Source organism: Phyllobates terribilis, unplaced genomic scaffold (genome assembly GCF_046119375.1).
Source record: "Phyllobates terribilis strain yellow unplaced genomic scaffold, ASM4611937v1 Scaffold_5__5_contigs__length_657084704, whole genome shotgun sequence".
Classification (NCBI taxonomy): Eukaryota; Metazoa; Chordata; class Amphibia; order Anura; family Dendrobatidae; genus Phyllobates; species Phyllobates terribilis.
Window position 1 is genome coordinate 407,690,861 of NW_027362765.1, and position 20,440 is coordinate 407,711,300.

At 46.4% G+C, this 20,440-nt stretch overlaps 1 protein-coding gene across 3 annotated transcripts in view; it reads right to left on the bottom strand.

Annotated features, from left to right (window-relative positions):
* Nucleotides 1-20,440, bottom strand: part of TCERG1L (transcription elongation regulator 1 like) — a 402,802-nt gene that overhangs the window by 134,142 nt on the left and 248,220 nt on the right. For 2 of the 3 annotated variants that reach the window (XM_073685095.1, XM_073685096.1), the window contains exon 5: nucleotides 18,627-18,743. The exons of the other annotated variant lie outside the window; for it this stretch is intronic. In XM_073685095.1, the coding sequence (XP_073541196.1) occupies nucleotides 18,627-18,743 (117 nt within the window). The remainder of the gene's footprint in view (nucleotides 1-18,626; nucleotides 18,744-20,440) is intronic. 3 annotated transcript variants of the gene reach the window in all.

Genomic DNA, 20,440 nt, shown 5'->3' on the forward strand with positions numbered 1-20,440 from the left:
ATGAACTGGCTCTCTACGCCTTCGAGGTCCTGGGCTGCCCTGGCACTAGTGTTTTATCAGAGCGGGTTTTTAGTGCCGCTGGTGGAATTATAACTGATAAGCGCATCCGCCTGTCAACTGAAAATGCTGACAGGCTGACTCTTATAAAAATGAACAAGGGCTGGATTGGGCCAGACTTCTCAACACCACTGAATGATAGCAGTAAAAAAATATATATATACAGTATGTTTATGTATACCCCCCAGGGGTAAATGTTTGTCAGCCCATACACTTAGTGCATGGGCATAACAAGTATAGGAGACACGATCCTTTCTAATGGGAACATTTTTTTATGAGGCCCTCTAAGTCTCTTCCAAGGGGCATTGGAGTGCCTCCCAATTTTTGGCAGCCCTTGCATTCACTGCACAGGCCAACACTATGGGAGACGCTCTCCTTTCTAATGGGAATTTGTCGTTACCGTGGACCTGCTTTATGTGTTTTTAAATTCTTAGTGGGTTTTTTCCTAAATTTGGTCAGCCGTTGGACTTACTGCATAGCCTATAACTGTATAGCAGACTCTCTCCTTTCTAATGGGAATTTGTCGTTACTGTGGCCCTGCACTATGTGTCTTTAAATTCTTGGGGTTTTTCCTAAAATTGGTCAGCCGTTGGACTCACTGCGTACCCTATAACTGTATAGCAGACTCTCTCCTTTCTAATGGGAATTTGTCATTACTGTGGCCCTGCACTATGTGTCTTTAAATTCTTAGTGGGGTTTTTCCTAAATTTGATCAGCCGTTGGACTCACTGCATACCCTATAACTCTATAGCAGACCCTCTCCTTTCTAATGGGAACATGTCATACTTGTTATTGTGGCCCTGCTTTATATGTCTTTAAATTCTTAGTGGGATTTTTCCTAAATTTGGTCAGCCGTTGGACTCACTGCATACCCTATAACTGTATAGCAGACTCTCTCCTTTCTAATGGGAATTTGTCGTTACTGTGGCCCTGCTCTGTGTCTTTAAATTCTTAGTGGAGTTTTTCCTAAATTTGGTCAGCCGTTGGACTCACTGCATACCCTATAACTCTATAGCAGACCCTCTCCTTTCTAATGGGAACATGTCATACTTGTTATTGTGGCCCTGCTTTATGTGTCTTTAAATTCTTAGTGGGATTTTTCCTAAATTTGGTCAGCCGTTGGACTCACTGCATACCCTATAACTGTATAGCAGACTCTCTCCTTTCTAATGGGAATTTGTCGTTACTGTGGCCCTGCTCTGTGCCTTTAAATTCTTAGGGGAGTTTTTCCTAAATTTGGTCAGCCGTTGGACTCACTGCATACCCTATAACTGTATAGCAGACTCTTTCTTTCCTAATGGGAATTTGTCGTTACTGTGGCCCTGCTCTATGTGTCTTTAAATTCTTAGTGGGGTTTTTCCCAAATTTTGGCAGCCCTTGCAGTCACAGCATGGGCATTACCACTATAGGAGACCCGCTCCTTAATAATGGGAACATTTTTTTTACTGAGACCCTCCTCTATGTCTCTTCAAAGGGGTATTGGGTTGCGTCCAAATTTTTGGCAGTCCTTACAGCCACTGCATACGCAATAACAGTATAGGAAACCCACTTGTTAATAATGGGAACAACAAAGCATAGCCGGCTGATGGCTCTCTAACAATAGCGAGGGCCGACTGCTGGCCTTTAAGAATAGTAAGAGCCGTCTGATGGCCCTATAAAAGTAGGCTTTATGACTTTTAGAGTCACTCCATCATAAATGAAACAGGATGTGTCCGATGATGTGCCACACACCATATTGCCAGATAAGGTTGTAAAATGTTAAAATGACATTTCCCGGTGAATGCATTTGTCTTAAAAAATAACGTAAAAAAAAACAAAACAATAGAATCTTTATTTAGCATAAAAATCAGCGTTGCCAATTTAACCTCAATGTAATCACATTGTGCAGCTCCTGAAGCTGCTCCTCCGTCTCCGAAATGACCAGATCAGTCACAAGCTGACAGCACTGCAGAACTGCCTTGGCCAAGCGGCAACAGGCTGTGCTGAAGATAACATGCTTAATGCTTAATTGACAAACCGCCCAGCACTCCAGAGTTGTTGAAAGCTGTAATACAGCAGCCTGATCTGTGGCTCTCACTGCTGAACATACAGCCAGGCATGGTCATGTGTGACAATGGGCAGAACCTGTTGACGGAGAAATGACAGCCAGAGTAGATACGGTTTCCCTCTATGCCAGTCCTTTCACCAAGCTAAAGAATATGGCTGTGGTGAATTAAAACTCCCACTGAGAAGCTGTTTCAGATTGAAAAACATTTTTTGCCCACCAGAGGATTTGATTCTGAGGGCTCAACTTTCTCCCCCACTCAAGAGCCCCATAGCAGCTGCAAAGTTAGCGCTATCATGAACTCTCCTGAGGTAGAAGTCAGGGCACACCAGAGGACTCTTTGGTGGGTCCGTCCAACCCTGCCGAGAAGCAGTCCTGGCTAAGAAAAGTGTGTGGGAAGGTTCCAGGAAACTCTATGGCAGCTTTTTTACGGAGGAGGAAACACATGCAAACACGGGGAGAACATACAAAGTCCTTGCAGATGTTGTCCTTGCTGTGATTTGAACCCAGCACTGCAATGCTTCAGTGCTAACCACTGATCCAATGTGCTGCCGTTCACCCTCTAATATCTAACAGGCTGGAGAAACTTGCACATACTGCCACTCTATATTCAGCTCCTTTGTGAGAAACTAATGAATTGGGGCAGCCACTGAGTCTACCAAATAAAATTCCTGAGAAGGAAATTGGGAATGGCTTCGCTACTGGCACTGGGGGCAGTGCTAATACCATGATGTTGTACCATAGTTTACTGAAAATATTCCAGGCTGGTAGAAGGCAAAAAAATTCCCACAGAAAAGTACCAGCAGTAATGTTCAGGGACCCACGCTTGTGGAATGCGGAGACAACAACGGGAGAAATAGTGACGGCTGGGGACTGAGTATGGACACGAGGCATGAGGCATGAGGTTGTGAAAAGCTTCCACCTTCACGAGCCTAAAAAGCCACATTTCAAGTGCAAGCTGCTGCCCAGAAATCTGGCAGTTTAGTATTGCAGCCTGTGGGTGGGCGGGTGGGTGACTGGCTGCATACTTGCGCTTGCATTCCAAGTAACAGAAAACTAAGCAGATGGTGGTCTCTATCATCATCATGGCCTCACCTCGGCACTATGAACTCTCCTGAAGGAGAAGCCAGGACCCACCGGAGGATTCTCCGGTTGTCTGGTGGGTCCGTCCATCCCTGCCGAGAAGCAGCCCTGGCTAAGAAAAGTGTGGGGGAAGGTTCCCGGACACTCTATGGCTGCTTTTTTAATCTGGATCGGACATGCTTATGCATGTTATTTCTCAAACCGCATTGCTGATCAGGCCATTGCCCAACTCTGTAGTTATGAAACTAAGTGCGCAAAGAAAGATGGTTGTGTGTCAAAGCACCACCGACAAGTTAATGCTGGAAGGCTGCCATTGCTTCTGCAACAAGCTGCATTAGAGGACTTCCTGGGAGAAATGACACCCAGAGTAGATACGGTTTCCCTCTATGCCAGTCCTTTCACCGAGCTAACTACAACTCTCAGCAAAAAAAGCTGTGGACTGGCTCCGTACCATCCCTGGCCACATTCACCTGTCCACGTATTTGTGGTTAGACGGTCCTTCCCAGTAAGTACACTGGGGAGGGCAAGGGTAATATTGTGGGACCCGTGCTTGTGGAAGGTGGAGACGATAGTGGGAGCTGGGGACCGAGTATGGACACCTGGCCGCCGGCATGAGGTTATGAAAAGCTTCCGCCTCAACGAGCCTAAAAGGCCACATTTCAAGTGAAAGCAGTGTTAGAGGACTTCCTGGGAGAAATGACAGCTGGGTAGATATGGTTTCCCAAGTCCTTTCACCAAGCTAAAGAATATGGCTGTGGTGAAATACAAATCAGCAAAAAAAACTGTGGACCGGCTCCGTACTGTCCCTGGCCACATTCACCTGTCCACGTGTTTTTGATTACGCGGTCCTTCCCAGTAAGTGTACCGGGGAGGGCATGGGTAATGTTGTGGGACCTGTGCTTGTGGAAATTGGAGACGATACCGGGAGAAATAGTGGCGGCTGGGGACCGAGTAGGGATATCCGGTCGCCACCGCCATAAGATTGTGGACAGCTTCCGCCTCCACGAACCTAAAAGGCCACATTTCAAGTGAAAGCAGCTGTCAAAAATTTGGCAGTATAGTATTGCAGCCTGTGGGTGGGTGGGTGGGTGGCTGGCTGCATACTTGCGCTTGCATTCCAAGGAATGGGGTAGGGACAACTGAACGCTGAACTGGGACAAGGACGAGGACGGTGATTGTTGCAAGTCATCAATGACAGGTGCATGGCGGGAGGCATCTTTGCATGCGCCAAGGATCACTTATGATGGGCACACTTTTAGGCAGTGACCTGGGAGTCAGAAATGCTTCCAGAGGTCTTCCCCATACTGTTCCCATGTCTTTTCAGCACTGTATGCATGTGTCTGATGATGTGTCACACACCACATGGCCAGATATGGTTGTAAAATGTTAAAATGACATTTCCCAGTGAATGCATTTGTCTTGGTTGAAAGCAATGCAAAAGTGAAAAAACGCTTCAAAAAAGCTACGTGTGAACATAGCCCAAGGTGTGGAGGAGTATTTTTGGTTTTGGTTATTTATTTAACCTTATATACAAGTTATTACCCTGGAAAGGATGTTCCTTAACATATTTCCCAGGAAAATCCATTTTGGTTTTGTTTTTGTATGTTTTATTGTGAGTCCGTAAAAGTGGCATAATACTATGACAACGTTGACAGCAGTGATCTGGGAGTCAGAAATGCTTCCAGGGGTCTTCCCCATGCTGTTCCCATGTCATTTGAGCACAGTTCCCATCGATTTGGGCAATTTTTAGTCCCTCTGCAGACCGCCGCGGGGAGCTGCCTGAAAAATGCTCGAGTTTCCCATAGGCTTACATTGGCTCGTTGCTCGGGTCAAGCACCCGAGTATTCCAATTTGCTCGACCCGAGCAACGAGTACCCGAGCATTTTAGTGCTCGCTCATCACTACTAAGAGCATTTAAAGTCAAGATGGTAATTATAAATATGCTACACCAAAGGGTTTTACCAGGGCATTAATATTCAAGACCTATCTTTGGAATAGGTCTTCAATGTAAAATTAATGTGGGCCAATCAGCGATTAAAGGGGCACAGTCTGCCAGAACTAGTACAGCTCTATGCATTCTGTAGTGGCCATTTTTCATACTGCAGTTCTCTCCCACTTAAGTGAGTGGATTGCTCATCAATACCAAAGTCTTGAAAAGCCCACTTAAGATTTTTACATTTAGAAATTCAGGAACTTGAAGCAACACCAGAAAATGTATAGATATAGATAAGCGTGTTTTTTTTTCTGGACTGTTGTGTAGTTTAATAAAATATGTTTATTGTTATTTTATCTTTTTCCATGCCAAATATACAGCATGGGTTTGGATGATACAATGGGCCAGGGACAGATTGTCTACTTTTTAGATCTGACCTATTTTACTGCGGTGTTTTAGTGCGCAGGCGCCGGGGAGTCACTGTGATGTCTGCTCCAGTGACCTCCGACGTTCTCAACAGTAAGGTTTGGTACCCACTTCCTCCCGGATAGTTGCTAACTATCAGGATGTCGGGAGAAAGTGGTGACCAAACCTTACTGTTGAGCACGCCGGAGGTCACTGGAGCGGACGTCACAGTGACTCCCTGGCACCTGCGCACTAGAGCACAGCAGTAAAATAGGGCAGAGAGAAAAAAAATGCCCCTTAAATTATAAGCCCATTGTGCATGCGTGGGATATGCAGATCAAGAGTGCATGTCACAGAGCCCTGTGACGTGCAGGGGAGGGGGGGAATATTTAAATTAAGAAGGTAGGCTGGCATTTCTTGGAGTCCCCCGGTCACCAAGCCTAGGAAAAAGGATTTTATAAAGTGATATATCAAAGAAAGCAAACCTCTAATATGGGCCATACAGGTATGTATAGATTTACATTTCTATCACCTGTATGCCCATATTAGAGGTCTGATAGGTCACAGGGGGTGACAGATTCCCTTTAAGGAGGAGGTGAATTTAATTTATTTTTCACCTCCATAGGTATATTAGTGGACAACCTCTTTAAAGCTAAACAATCCTAAAATGCACCAAATTTATTACATTGACTCATTTTGGTTGGGAATGCTCGAGGTATGTCTTGACTAGCTTGCCTAAAAGTCAGTTTACTAGCATTTAACAAGGGTGGTTTAATCACGGATTGTATTACACCCTGTTTACACATACAGGCTGCTCTTCAGATGTGCTCAAAATTATCAGAAATAGATCAATCAGTGCGCATAGGATGATGTGCTGCAGAGAACAACAATTTGTGGTGCAAAACGAAAGATCATTTCATCCAAAGTATTAGCTTTTTGTTCGTTCATGGAGTGATTGGCATCCTGTTTAGACTGCATATTTATCAGGAAAGTAGAGTTCCCAGAAACTCTCCTTCACAATAATCTTACAGAGTTAATGGACCGTAAGTTTACACTGTTCTTTAGTTGGCTTATTTTGTACCAAAACTTTGGTGCATTTTTTGGAGCAAAGTGTCTGTCAAACATTAGGCTATGCTCCTTTCCCTAGAAAACATTGCCATTTGCCATTAGTCTATGTCTCCTTGTTGGATGAACCCCAGAAATTGGCTAAAACAATAAATGTGGTGCAAGTTCATGGAAGACAGATTTTTGGCATCCATTATTCCAGAATTCGGGCTCATTTGGTAAAGTAAATCTCCATACTATGTGTGAAAACAAAATTGTTGAAATCAGTACTGATGTCTACTACAATGGTTTTGGTTCATTGGATATTGACCATCAAAATAACAAGTCTGACTTCCACACTTATAGGGCTTGCCTGCTTTGGAGAATATTGTTTTGTTAGAAATGTCTGTTGTAATAAGTTGAAATGCATATGAAATCCCAATGGAGGGATCACCGATGATCAGCTGTAATCTATAGTGGAACCTGAAAATTCTTCTACGGCACCACCACAGGACAAATGATGGATTGCATATTTTCTATTAGCTCAATGGGCTGTTTGTGTAATGCATGGGTATGTAAGATTCCCTAGAGCAAGAAATTCTCCTTTTAGCTTCCATACCGGTGACTGAGGCCTTTTAGGCTCTTCTTGTGAGATAGATCCATTAAGATCTTGGTCCGGGTGGCCACAAGGGCCCCAGGCATTGGTGCGACAGGCAGAGAGACACGTGGGAAGTAAGGAGTTGGCACAAGAGATTCAGGACCATAAGTGCAAGTGCAGTAGAATGAAGCAAGGATGAATGTACAGATGGCACAATGAGAGCTAGCTTGCTGAGATGTAGGTATGAAGGATCACAGTTGATGCACAAATGGCGCACACCAAACACTTGACTCTAGAGTCTTAATTAGAGATGAGCGTTGTTCTACTCGAACTGTTCGCCAATCTCAAATTCGAGCTGTTTTGGGCGGTGTTCGAGCCGGTCGGCGAACACGAACAATTTGAGAAAAATTCGGCTGTTCGAGGTTATGTTCGATAACTGTTCGTGCACCAAAATCATAACTGGATTTTTTCTCAGTAATGATGAAAATTAATGTTAATACGCAGTTTGAGTGTACAGCGGGGCGGGGGGAGGGGCAGGGGATGGATCTCTGCAGGAACAATGAAGATCTCCATTTTTTTTTCTCTTTCCTGCATTTGCAGTGGGGAGGTGCAATCTGTCAGCCTATCAGCAGCGCACACACGGAGCGAAGTGCTTTTTTTCACACAAGCAAGGGCATGTGTGATTGGCAGTGTATGTCACATGTCCTTGCCCTATAAGACCAAGCCATTTTCCCCGTCGCCACCATTTTCTCACTGCTGCAGCTGCGTGTTAGACGGCACCGCTGTTGCTGTGTGTGCTATACCTTGTTAATTTCAAGCCAATTTTCGCACAAATATACAGATAGCTTGGGAGTAGGGAATAGTTGTGATTGCAGTCCTTTTAAGGACTAGGTTACAGCATTTCCTACGACTTTTATCAGGGAGGTCTGTGCTCTTAAATAGATAGGTTGTGGGAGTAAAGACTAATTGTAATTGGAGTCCTTTTCAGGACTAGGTTACATGAGTTCCTATCAGTTTTTGCCAGGCAGGTCTGTGCCAGTGCTGTGCAAGTTTTTTTCACAGCATTTGGCTGAATCTAGCAAAGCTAATCCTTTTTGGCCTATTGCAGAGTGTGTTAGTCAGTGGAGTAGCCTATCTGTGTTGCAAGATATAACACCTGTGTATAGAATACCAATTTTTTTACTGCACCTAGTGAAGTAAAATCTTTTGGGCATAGCATCATTCTATTAGTCCATCTATACTGACCTCCATCAGGTTGCAAACCAAACTGAATATAATTTTTTTCTGCATCTAGCTCTGAAAAAATATTTGGGCTTCTAGCGGTGTGTGGGACTTGGTCTATTAGTCCATCTATACTGACCTCCATCAGGTTGCAAATTAAAAATAATTTTTTTCTGCATCTAGCTCTGAAAAAATATTTGGGCTTCTAGCGGTGTGTGGGACTTGGTCTATTAGTCCATCTATACTGACCTCCATCAGGTTGCAAATTAAAAATAAATTTTTTCTGCATCTAGCTCTGAAAAAATATTTGGGCTTCTAGCAGTGTGTGGGACTTGGTCTATTAGTCCATCTATACTGACCTCCATCAGGTTGCAAATTAAAAATAATTTTTTTCTGCATCTAGCTCTGAAAAAATATTTGGGCTTCTAGCAGTGTGTGGGACTTGGTCTATTAGTCCATCTATACTGACCTCCATCAGGTTGCAAATTGAATAAAAAAATTTTCTGCATCTAGCTCTGAAAAAATATTTGGGCTTCTAGCGGTGTGTGGGACTTGGTCTATTAGTCCATCTATACTGACCTCCATCAGGTTGCAAATTAAAAATAATTTTTTTTCTGCATCTAGCTCTGAAAAAATATTTGGGCTTCTAGCAGTGTGTGGGACTTGGTCTATTAGTCCATCTATACTGAGCTACATCAGGTTGCAAATTAAAAATAATTTTTTTCTGCATCTAGCTCTGAAAAAATATTTGGGCTTCTAGCAGTATGTGGGACTTGGTCTATTAGTCCATCTATACTGACCTCCATCAGGTTGCAAATTAAAAATAATTTTTTTCTGCATCTAGCTCTGAAAAAATATTTGGGCTTCTAGCAGTGTGTGGGACTTGGTCTATTAGTCCATCTATACTGACCTCCATCAGGTTGCAAATTGAATAAAAAAATTTTCTGCATCTAGCTCTGAAAAAATATTTGGGCTTCTAGCGGTGTGTGGGACTCGGTCTATTAGTCCATCTATACTGACCTCCATCAGGTTGCAAATTAAAAATATTTTTTTTCTGCATCTAACCCAGCCAATAGTTTTGGCCTAATACCAGAGTTTGGCCACTCAGCTCTGCTCGGTTACCATCCATTGTTTTTTTGTGCAAACAATTCCAGAGTTGTGAATTAGTTAACCACCAAAATGAGTGGAAAAAGGCCTGCTGCTGGTGGAAAGGGGAATAGGCGTGTTGGGAAGGGGAAAAAAGGTTGTGTCCGTGGGGTAGGTGCAGAAGAAAGACCATCTTCCAGCCAAACTAAAATGTCTACTTCTTTTAGCGGACAATGTGATAAGATCCCTTTCTTACGGCCACGCCAATCGCTACAAATTCCAGATGAGGCACAAAAACAGCAGGTGCTTCAACGGATATCAAGTGCTCCTTTAAGTGGGCTCTCCTCCACATCAACTTCAACATCACAAATACTCCAGTCCTCAAAGGTGTCACCCAAATCGCACTTGCTTCCTCACAGCTCCCAAATCTCCAGCTGCCCGTCTGAGTGTGAGGTAGAACAGATGGTTGAGTCTGCAGAGCTGTTTACTCATACTATAGCCTGGGAATCAGAGGTCGACTCCAGCGCTTCTGTGAATCCAGACGAGGAAATGATCTGCACTGATGCCCAGAATCTTTATGAGTCGGATCCAGGACCAGACGCAGAATGTTCTGACCATAATGTAGACCCTCATTCCCAAACTGTAACTCCTGTTGGTGGAGACAATGAGGAAGACGATGATAAGACTCAAATACCTGATTGGAGCGACAACTTTAGTTTTTTGTCAGGGCAGGAACAGGTTGGCTCTGAGGACGACGGGTGTGATAACGCACAGGGTGATGATGATGAGGTCGGAGATCCCACTTACTGTCAACCCACAGTCAGCCAAGAGATGAGGTCAGCAGAGGAGGTGGAGGAAGATGCTAGTGACGACGAGGTCAGGTTGCGCCTTCCTGGACAGAGACGTAGTACTGGAAGCACGTCAACAACTGCATCCTCAAACACAACTCTGCCTCTCACCACAAGTCGTGGTGGCTCTTCAGGTCGCATGGGTGCTAAGCCTTGCATAGCCTGGGCATTTTTTCAGATCGATAAAGATGACCCAACTCGTGTTATCTGTAACATTTGTCAGCAAAAGCTAAGTAGAGGCCAAAAAATACATAGTTTGAGTACTTCATGCATGAACCGGCACATGGACATGAAGCATAAGTTGCAGTGGGAAGCTCAGTGTGCTACAATGCGGCCTAGCCGGCCGGGCCAATCACCGTCTGACATATCTTGTGCATCCGCGGCCTCTTCATCCTCTGTGACTGGGGGGACAGCAGTCACACCTGTTTTGGGGCGCAGACCTGCCACCTCTTTACCCGCAACAGCCAGCGTGATTGGCAGGTCATCATTTTCTTTGGAGGTGGTAACACCAGCTGGTGTTGAGCGCTGTCCGACATCGATAGCACCACCTTTGGATCAAGGCAACCTAACATGTCCGCCTGCATCTTCCTCACAGACCGGCAGTTTGCCGGGGACACCCTTATCAACCCCGTCTAAGCACAATAGCCAGCCCTCGGTCCCTCAGATGTGGACAAGTAAAAGACCATTTCCTCCTAGCCATGAGAAAGCTAAGAGGTTGAATTTCACCATCTGCAAGCTCTTGGCTACAGAAATGCTGCCTTTCCGCCTGGTGGACACAGAGGATTTTCGAGACCTTATGTCCGTCGCAGTGCCCCAGTACCAGATGCCCAGTCGGCACTACTTCTCAAAGAAAGGTGTGCCTGCGCTCCACCAGCATGTCGCACACAACATCACCGCTTCTTTGAGAAACTCTGTGTGTGACAGGGTGCATTTCACCACAGACACTTGGACGAGTAGGCATGGACAGGGGCGTTACATGTCGCTGACTGGGCACTGGGTAACTATGGTGACAGCAGGACAAGGGGCTGCTGTCCAAGTCTTGCCGTCCCCACGAGTTGTGCGTCAATCCTCTTTATGTCAAAGTTCCTCCACTGCTTCTGCCTCCTCAACCTCCTCTCGGTCTTCCACCTGCACCCAAAGCCTGTCTGGTCATGCCACAAGCTTTCTAACTGCGCAGAAGGGATCCTGCACACCTCCTTACTATGCTGGCAGTAGGGCTCAACGTCATCAGGCGGTTTTTACATTGAAATGTCTGGGAAATGTGAGTCACACAGCTGAGGAGTTGTGGTCAGCTCTGGAGAACCAATTTCATGAATGGTTGTCTCCACTGGACCTGAAACCAGGGAAGGCCGTGTGCGACAATGCTGCAAACCTGGGTGCGGCCCTTCGCCGGGGCAATGTCACACACGTGCCTTGTATGGCTCACGTGTTGAACCTGGTTGTCCAGCAATTTTTAGCCCACTATCCCAGACTAGATGGCCTTCTGCAGAGGGCACGGTCGCTGTGTGCTCACTTCCGCCGTTCGCATCCCGCAGCTCAGCGACTTACATCTCTACAGAAGTCGTTGGGCCTGCCACTTCACCGGCTAAAATGCGATGTGCCTACCCGGTGGAATTCAACTCTGCACATGTTGCAGCGACTGTGGCAGCACCAACAAGCCCTGGTGCAATACGTTCTGACGTATAGCCTGGGCCAACGAGATTCAGAGGTGGGGCAAATCACGCTGGAGGAGTGGTCTCAGATCAGGGACCTATGCACCCTTCTGCACAGTTTTGAAATGGCGACGAAGATGTTTAGTGCTGACGATGCCATTATCAGCATGACTATTCCGGTGATTTACATGCTGGAGCACATGTTAAACAGAATTCGGAGTCAGGTGGTGGCACAAGAGGAGGTGGAGGAAGTAGAGGAGGAGGAGTTGTATGCGGAAGGGCTAACATCTGCAAGGTCCAGACGGTCGGCAGCACCAAGGCGGCAGGCATGTGAGGGTGGGGGAGATGGTTTTACCAGGGCGCATGGTAGCAGCCAAACTAGTGAGGAAGGTGCAGGAGCCCAGGAAGAAGTGGAGGACGAACTGATGGAAGACTCATCAGATGAGGGAGACCTTGATCACATTTCTGTTGTGCGAGGTTGGGGGGAGAGGACAGAGGAAGGAAGCATGATTGTTACCTCGCCACCAACACAACAGGGACTTGGTGCTCCTGGATGCGCAACACACATGAGTGCCTTCTTGCTGCACTACCTGCAACATGACCCTCGAATTGTGAGAATTAGAAATAATCCTGACTACTGGGTTGCCACACTGTTAGATCCCCGGTACAAAAGTAAATTTGCAGAAATTATTCCTGCCATATAAAGGGATGCACGCATGCAGGAGTATCAGCAGAGACTGTTGCAGAATTTTACATGTGCTTTTCCACAAAATACCAGTGGTGCACGTAGTGAATCTCACAGTTCCAACTTGCCAACCGTGGGACCATCAAGTGTTCAGCACTCAAACCGTAACAGAACCACAGTATCTGCTGGTAACATCAATTTTGCGGAATCATTTCACCACTTTTTTAGCCCATCCTTTGCAAGGCCACAGGAGACAAGAAGTCTGACACATAGTCAACGCCTAGAGACGATGGTACAGGAGTATCTCCAAGTAAACATTGAAGCCACGACTGTGTCACTGGACCCTTGCTCTTTTTGGGCTTCCAATCTGGATAAATGGCCGGAGCTAGCCACTTACGCCTTGGAGATCTTGTCATGCCCCGCAGCCAGCGTTCTGTCTGAACGTGTGTTCAGCGCTGCTGGTGGTGTGCTGACAGATAAGCGCACGCGGCTCTCCACTGATAATGTAGACAGACTCACGTTCATAAAGATGAACAAATCATGGATCCGAAACGACTTTTCTACCCCTGTGTCATCCTGGGGAGAGTAAAAGCTTGATGATTGGTTAAAATCACCCTACCAACCGTTTTAAGCTTTCAAATTACTAATCATGTTTATCTGTATCTTGACTGGAAAATAAATTGGGCTTTGTAGCAGTGTGCAGCACTGATCCTATTAGGCCATCTATACTAAAGCTTCACCAGATTTAAAATTAAAAATAATTTTTAGCTGCATCTAGCCCGGAAAATAATTTTGGGGCTCCGAGATGCGCAAGGCACATAAGTGCCTTCTTGCTGCACTACCTGCAGCATGACCCTCATATTGTCAGAATTCGAAGTAATCATGACTACTGGGTTGCCACACTCTTAGATCCCCCAAACTTTTCGATCAACCTTTTCATTTTAATAAAGACCAAAAAAATGGTCATTTTTGAAATTATAAGCATTAGCAGGTTGTTAGAAACTGAAATCAAACAGTTTTCAACTCAAAACTTTATTCTAGGTGATGTTACATTTTCACATAGGACCCCTTGTTCGAAAGGAGCTTCTGAACTCTCTCGTCCATTGAATTTGTCAGGTTTTGGATGGTTTCTGCTTCAATTGTTTTGCATGAGGACAGAATACCCTCCCAGAGCTGTTGCTTAGATGTGAACTGCCTCCCGCCATCATAGACACTCCTTTTAATGATGCTCCAAAGGTTCTGAATGGGGTAGAGGTCAGGGGAGCATGGGGGTCACACCTTAAGTTTGTCCCCTTTTATGCCCATATCAGCCAGAGATGCAGATGTTTTATGTGCAGCATGAGATGGTGCATTATCATGCAGAAAAATGATCTTGCTGTGAAATACACGGTTCTTCTTCTTGAACCATGGCAGGAAGTGCTGTTTGAGAAAATCCACATACATTATGGAGTTCATCTTTAGCGCCTTCAGGGATCCTAAAGGGGCCGACAATCTCTCTCCCCATGATTCCAGCCCAAAACATTACTCCACCTCCTCCTTGTTGGCGCTGTAGCCGTGTTTGCGTGGGGTGTCCATCAACCAGCCATCCTCCACTCCATCCATCTGGACCATCGAGCGCTGCACGGCACTCATCCGTGAACAAAACAGTTTTGAAATCAGTCTTCATGTAATGTTTGGCCCACTGGAGCCGTTTCTGCTTGTGTGAAGTGGATAGAGGAGGTCGACAGGATGGCGCATGCACAGCTGCAAACCTCTGAAGGACCCTGCATCTTGTTGTTCGGGGGACGTTGGAGGCACAAGCAGCTTCAAAAACTTGTCTGCTGCTATGACAAGGCTTTTTTGCCGCTGCTCTTTCAACCTGACGTAATTGCCTGTAGGAAAGAGTCCTCAATTTGCCCTTATCAGCACGCACACGTGTGTACTGTGAATCAGCTACATACTTCTTGATTGCCAGGACACTTCATCCTGATCATCGCACAATGTTGATTGTAGTCATGCCTTGACCTAAACACTCCACAATTTGTTGCTTCTCAGCAGCCGACACATCCTTTTTCTTTCCCATTTTGGCAGAAAATGTAGGCTGCTTAATAATGTGAGAGAGCCTTCTTAAGTAGTCTTGCCTTTCATTGGACACACCTGCCAAACTAATTAGCACAGGTGTCTGCAATTGCTTACAGTGATATAAAGAGCCCTGACACACATCACCATCAATGAGTTTAACTGACAAACAAACAAATTCTTCCCTTATCACTCCTAAACACTTTTTGTATAATAATTTGGAACGCAGTGTACATGTGCTTTTCCACAAAACACCAGTGGTTCACGTAGTGAATCTTACAGTTCTAACTTGCCAACCGTGGTCTGTATGGAGTTGTTCAATAAAGGGCCCAAAATTAAGATAACATAGATGGGAGAGGTCTCTATGAATAGGAATTCCTAAGTATTTGATACCCTGTGAGGGCCAGGCAAAGGGAAAGTTGGACTGGATGGAATCCTATATGGATTTGGGGAGGGAGACATCGAGGGCCTCAGACTTCGCTGCATTGATTTTAAAATTTTACCATGTAACAAAGTGATCTATTTCAGCCATAACAGCATGGATGGATATATGTGATTGAGTGATATATACTAGGACATCATCAGCAAATAGAGAGCACTTGTACTCGGTGCCTCCCACCTCAATCCACCTAATATTGGGGTTATGGCGAATTGATGAGAGCAGGTGCTCCGTCACTAGGATGTATAAGAGAGGGGACAGAGGACATCACTGCCTTGTCCCATTGGTGATTGTGAAAGGTGATGAAAATGTTCTGACGCACCCCCTGGGCCTTGGGACACCCGGAGCCGGACCCTTTTTGGTGGATGCTGGTGGTTGTAGTCTTCGTGGCGGCGACCCAGTTCCGTGGCTCAGGGCGGTCAAACCAGTGGCGGAACTATTTATGTGGTTTTCATGTTTAAATGTCCGACTACGCCACCCGTGGATTGCGGTCAGAGTGAACCGCCGCTACAGGGCAGACCACTGAGGCTGGTGTTGTGGGTGCAGCAGAGCGTAGCATAACTCCCCACGGGAGGAGTATAGCCTCAGGGCAGTGTATGCGGAGGATGGGGGTGATGGTGCAGGGCAGCAGCAGTAACGACACGGAGTCAGTGATGCAGTTCAGGGCCTTTACTCACAGTTCTTATTATCCAGACCACGTCTGCAGGTAACGGCTGCCCACGTCGTACTGTGCTCACCAGGTGAGGGGCTCAGACAACTCCCAGATAACTTTGGAGCACTTCACAGGACCCCCTTTGTGTGTCCTTTGTCTGGCCTTTCTTACCAACACTTCTGTCCGGCTGCCTCGGGCCTCCTCTTGGTAAACTTGGCGCCAGTTTCCCTGACCCTATGTGGTGTCTTCCTAGCGGGTGTAGCGAGGGGCTGCGCCACATAAAATGTCAGAGCCTCCGGTTTCTAGCTGAGGGTCGTTTCCTGCCTCCACTAGTTCGGGGACCGGTCTCCCCCTTTGGCCTGACCCCTCCACGCAGGTGGATTCGGGCGTGCGGTGGCGACTCGCCCGTCCGCACCCCTGGGATCCCTTCATTCCTCGTTCCTGGAGCCTTCTCCGCTCCTCTTCCTTCCTTCTCCCTCTTCCAGGCCTGGGCCTCTGTTACTAGGCCCGCCTCCGGAGCAGAGCTCATGCAGAGCCCCTGCTCCCTGCCACTTCTGCTCAGACTTCTCTGCACTGAACTAAGATGGTGCCCACCTTTTATACTCCCTTCTCAATGCACCCAGGAACTGCTTCCTCCCTGCTCCTGCACTACAGGGTTCCCCTTCCTCAGTGTTCCCTCCCCCCACTCCAGCCAGGGACAGGGACTGTTGTGCCCATCTCAGGGGCATATTGGTCGCCCTGCCCCACGGCAATGTGGTGTAATGCATGCAGGTGTCGGGTCCTGATCCACACTCCATCCTTACCTGAGAGTGAGATATCACACCTCTGGGTGAGGTGCAATACGTCTGTAGCAACCGAGCCCTCAGGGTGCTACAGTTCCATTTATCTTCAGCCTAGGTGACGTATTGCGATACAGGGCCGTGATTTTGGCTATAAAAGGGTCCCCTAGACCCCTACCCCAAGCTTTTTAAGAGAATCATATATGGCATGCCAGGAGACTCTATGGAATGCTTTCTCAGCATCCAACGAGAGTATCTACTTACAAATTTTTAACTGCATCTAGCCCAGGAAATACTTTGTGCCTAGTAGCAGTGTCTGCTAGTCAGCGGATTATCCCGGCTGTTAAGCAAGCTGCACCACCTGTAGTTTAGACACTTAATTTTTTCAAAGGAAATGCTTCGGGACCATGGGATACTTAGTGAAGAGCATCAGGAGGCACCCCAAGGCATAGGGGCTGGGACTGGCAGTAGGATGCCTTGCGGTGGACAGCCGAGCTCGATCCTTATAAAAGCTTTTTAACTGCAGCAGCTTTAGTGGACGCTACTGGAGCTGGAATTACCGCGGCTGCTGGCATGAGACTTGCCCTCCAATAGATCCTTGTAAATGGATTTAAAGTGTATTCATTCAAATTAGAGAGACAATTTAAATTAAAAAGCTTAGAGCTGCCTCCACCACAGGGGGGCTCGCTCGACCCACCAGCGGACAGGCACCAGTACTGGGAGAGGGGGGCTGGCCGTCAGGGTTCACCGCGGCTCTGGCACAAACCCGGCGACACGGAGGTGGCACGGGCAGGAGCGGACTGGCCGTGTCGGCTTCTCACTTTTTGGATTTTAGAAGGGCATGACATGCCTATATCTGTGTCTCCCCCTCCTTTTACTCCTCCACCTCTTTTATTTTCGCATGACTATATGTACTTGTCACTTTTCCATGTGTTAGTTATGTCTTCTGAGCAGTTTGTCAGCTTTTGGACACCTTTGAAGGTGTTTTCTATGTGTTTCTATGTGTTTTTGTTTGCCTGCCATTGGTTTTAACGGTGTTCGAAGGTGTTCGACGAACAGTTCGACGAACAGTTCGGCGAACACACGGGTGTTCGACGAACCGAACCGAACTCGAACACTACGGGGGTGGCTCAACACTAGTCTTAATCCTAAAACACAAGTGTATGCCTTAGTGGGCCTTAAAAGGGATTGGGGAGATGACATCACTGAGCCATGCTAGGCAATCTGCAAAACCGAATGTGGAGCACAACATAGGGCAGCATACTGAGGTGAAGGAAGCAGACCTTGGAATATCCAGAACAGGTGTATAGCAAGGCCTAATGGGGGAATTTGAGCATATGAAGGCCTTTACTACTGCACTGTGTATAGAATGCACATGCCACACAATGACAAAGAGTAAGTTGGAAAAAAACATGGAATCTTGTGAACTTTTTTGGATTTCCACTTTGTTTTGAATTACAGCCTATGGGTATGTGCACACACGTTGAGCTTTTTCTGTACGTTTTCTGCACCAAAATCTGTACGAAATCTGCTGATAACTTTTCTCTGGCAGGAGCTTAGCTGCATCAAAAACGCAGGTGTAGCTGCGTATTTGCAACGTTTTTTTCACTGTCCTTCTGTCTCTATTTAGTAATGCACATAAAGTTCTGTAAAAAAAAAGACTCCCATTCTATTTTGCCATCAAAAACGCTGCAAATAAGCAGCAAATGTGTTTTTTGGTGTGTTTTTGCGGCGTATTTGTAGCATTTTTCTATCCCCCCCATTACTTCCTATGGGTGAAAAAACACTGAAAAAACACTGAAAGAAGTGACATGTCACTTCTTTCAGCGTTTTTCTAATCACTGAAAAAACGCAGCAAACAAAAAGCAACATGTGGGAACAGTGAATTCTGGTTTCTCATAGACTTTGCTGGTACTGCCAGACGCAGCTGAAAATTTACATAAAAATCTGCAGCAAATACGCAGCAAAACACAACGTGTGTGAACATACCCCATCACTAATAGCAACATTGATAGTGTAGGCAGCACATGTATTTTACATACCATTTGATCTAGGATCAGCTAAAGTAGTCATGAAGGTAACTGCAGGCGATCTGGATAATCTAGCGAAACGAGCAGGCAGCAGAGGAATGACGTGCCCTTCTATTCTCGATGGATGACCTGGTTTCAAAACAGTTAAAAAAGTATTAACAGTTAAAAGATATATTTTACATTTTACCAAAAGGCAACGTAATATAACATTTCTGCCCATCATTATTTACACTGTAATTATATAAGTGATGGTTACATATTAAACAAACTTCTTACAAGATTGCTCATGATTGGGGTTAGACTGGGCTGTTCACTAGTGTTGAGCCACCCCCGTAGTGTTCGAGTTCGGTTCGGTTCGTCGAACACCCGTGTGTTCGCCGAACTGTTCGTCGAACTGTTCGTCGAACACCTTAAAACACCGTTAAAACCAATGGCAGGCAAACAAAAACACATAGAAACACATAGAAAACACCTTCAAAGGTGTCCAAAAGCTGACAAACTGCTCAGAAGACACAACTAACACATGGAAAAGTGACAAGTACATATATTCATGCGAAAAGAAAAGAGGTGGAGGAGTAAAAGGAGGGGGAGACACAGATATAGGCATGTCATGCCCTTCTAAAATCCAAAAAGTGAGAAGCCGAGACGGCCAGTCCGCTCCTGCCCGTGCCACCTCCGTGTCGCCGGGTTTGTGCCAGAGCCGCGGTGAACCCTGACGGCCAGCCCCCCTCTCCCAATACTGGTGCCTGTCCGCTGGTGGGTCGAGAGAGCCCCCCTGTGGTGGAGGCAGCTCTAAGCTTTTTAATTTAAATTGTCCCTCTAATTTGAATGAATAAACTTTAAATCCATTTACAAGGATCTATTGGAGGGCAAGTCTCATGCCAGCAGCCGCGTAATTCCAGCTCCAGTAGCGTCCACTAAAGCTGCTGCAGTTAAAAAGCTTTTATAAGGATCGAGCTCGGCTGTCCACCGCAAGGCATCCTAGTGCCAGTCCCAGCCCCTATGCCTTGGGGTGCCTCCTGATGCTCTTCACTAAGTATCCCGTGGTCCCGAAGCATTTCCTTTGAAAAAATTAAGTGTCCAAACTACAGGTGGTGTAGCTTGCTTAACAGCCGGGATAATCCGCTGACTAGCAGACACTGCTACTAGGCACAAAGTATTTCCTGGGCTAGATGCAGTTAAAAATTTGTAAGTAGATACTCTCGTTGGATGCTGAGAAAGCATTCCATAGAGTCTCCTGGCACGCCATATATGATTCTCTTAAAAAGCTTGGGGTAGGGGTCTAGGGGACCCTTTTATAGCCAAAATCACGGCCCTGTATCACAATACGTCACCTAGGCTGAAGATAAATGGAACTGTAGCACCGAGGGCTCGGTTGCTACAGACGTATTGCACCTCACCCAGAGGTGTGATATCTCACTCTCAGATAAGGATGGAGTGTGGATCAGGACCCGACACCTGCATGCATTACACCACATTGCCGTGGGGCAGGGTGACCAATATGCCCCTGAGATGGGCACGACAGTCCCTGTCCCTGGCTGGAGTGGGGGGAGGGAACACTGAGGAAGGGGAACCCTGCAGTGCAGGAGCAGGGAGGAAGCAGTTCCTGGGTGCATTGAGAAGGGAGTATAAAAGGTGGGCACCATCTTAGTTCAGTGCAGAGAAGTCTGAGCAGAAGTGGCAGGGAGCAGGGGCTCTGCATGAGCTCTGCTCCGGAGGCGGGCCTAGTAACAGAGGCCCAGGCCTGCAAGAGGGAGAAGGAAGGAAGAGGAGCGGAGAAGGCTCCAGGAACGAGGAATGAAGGGATCCCAGGGGTGCGGACGGGC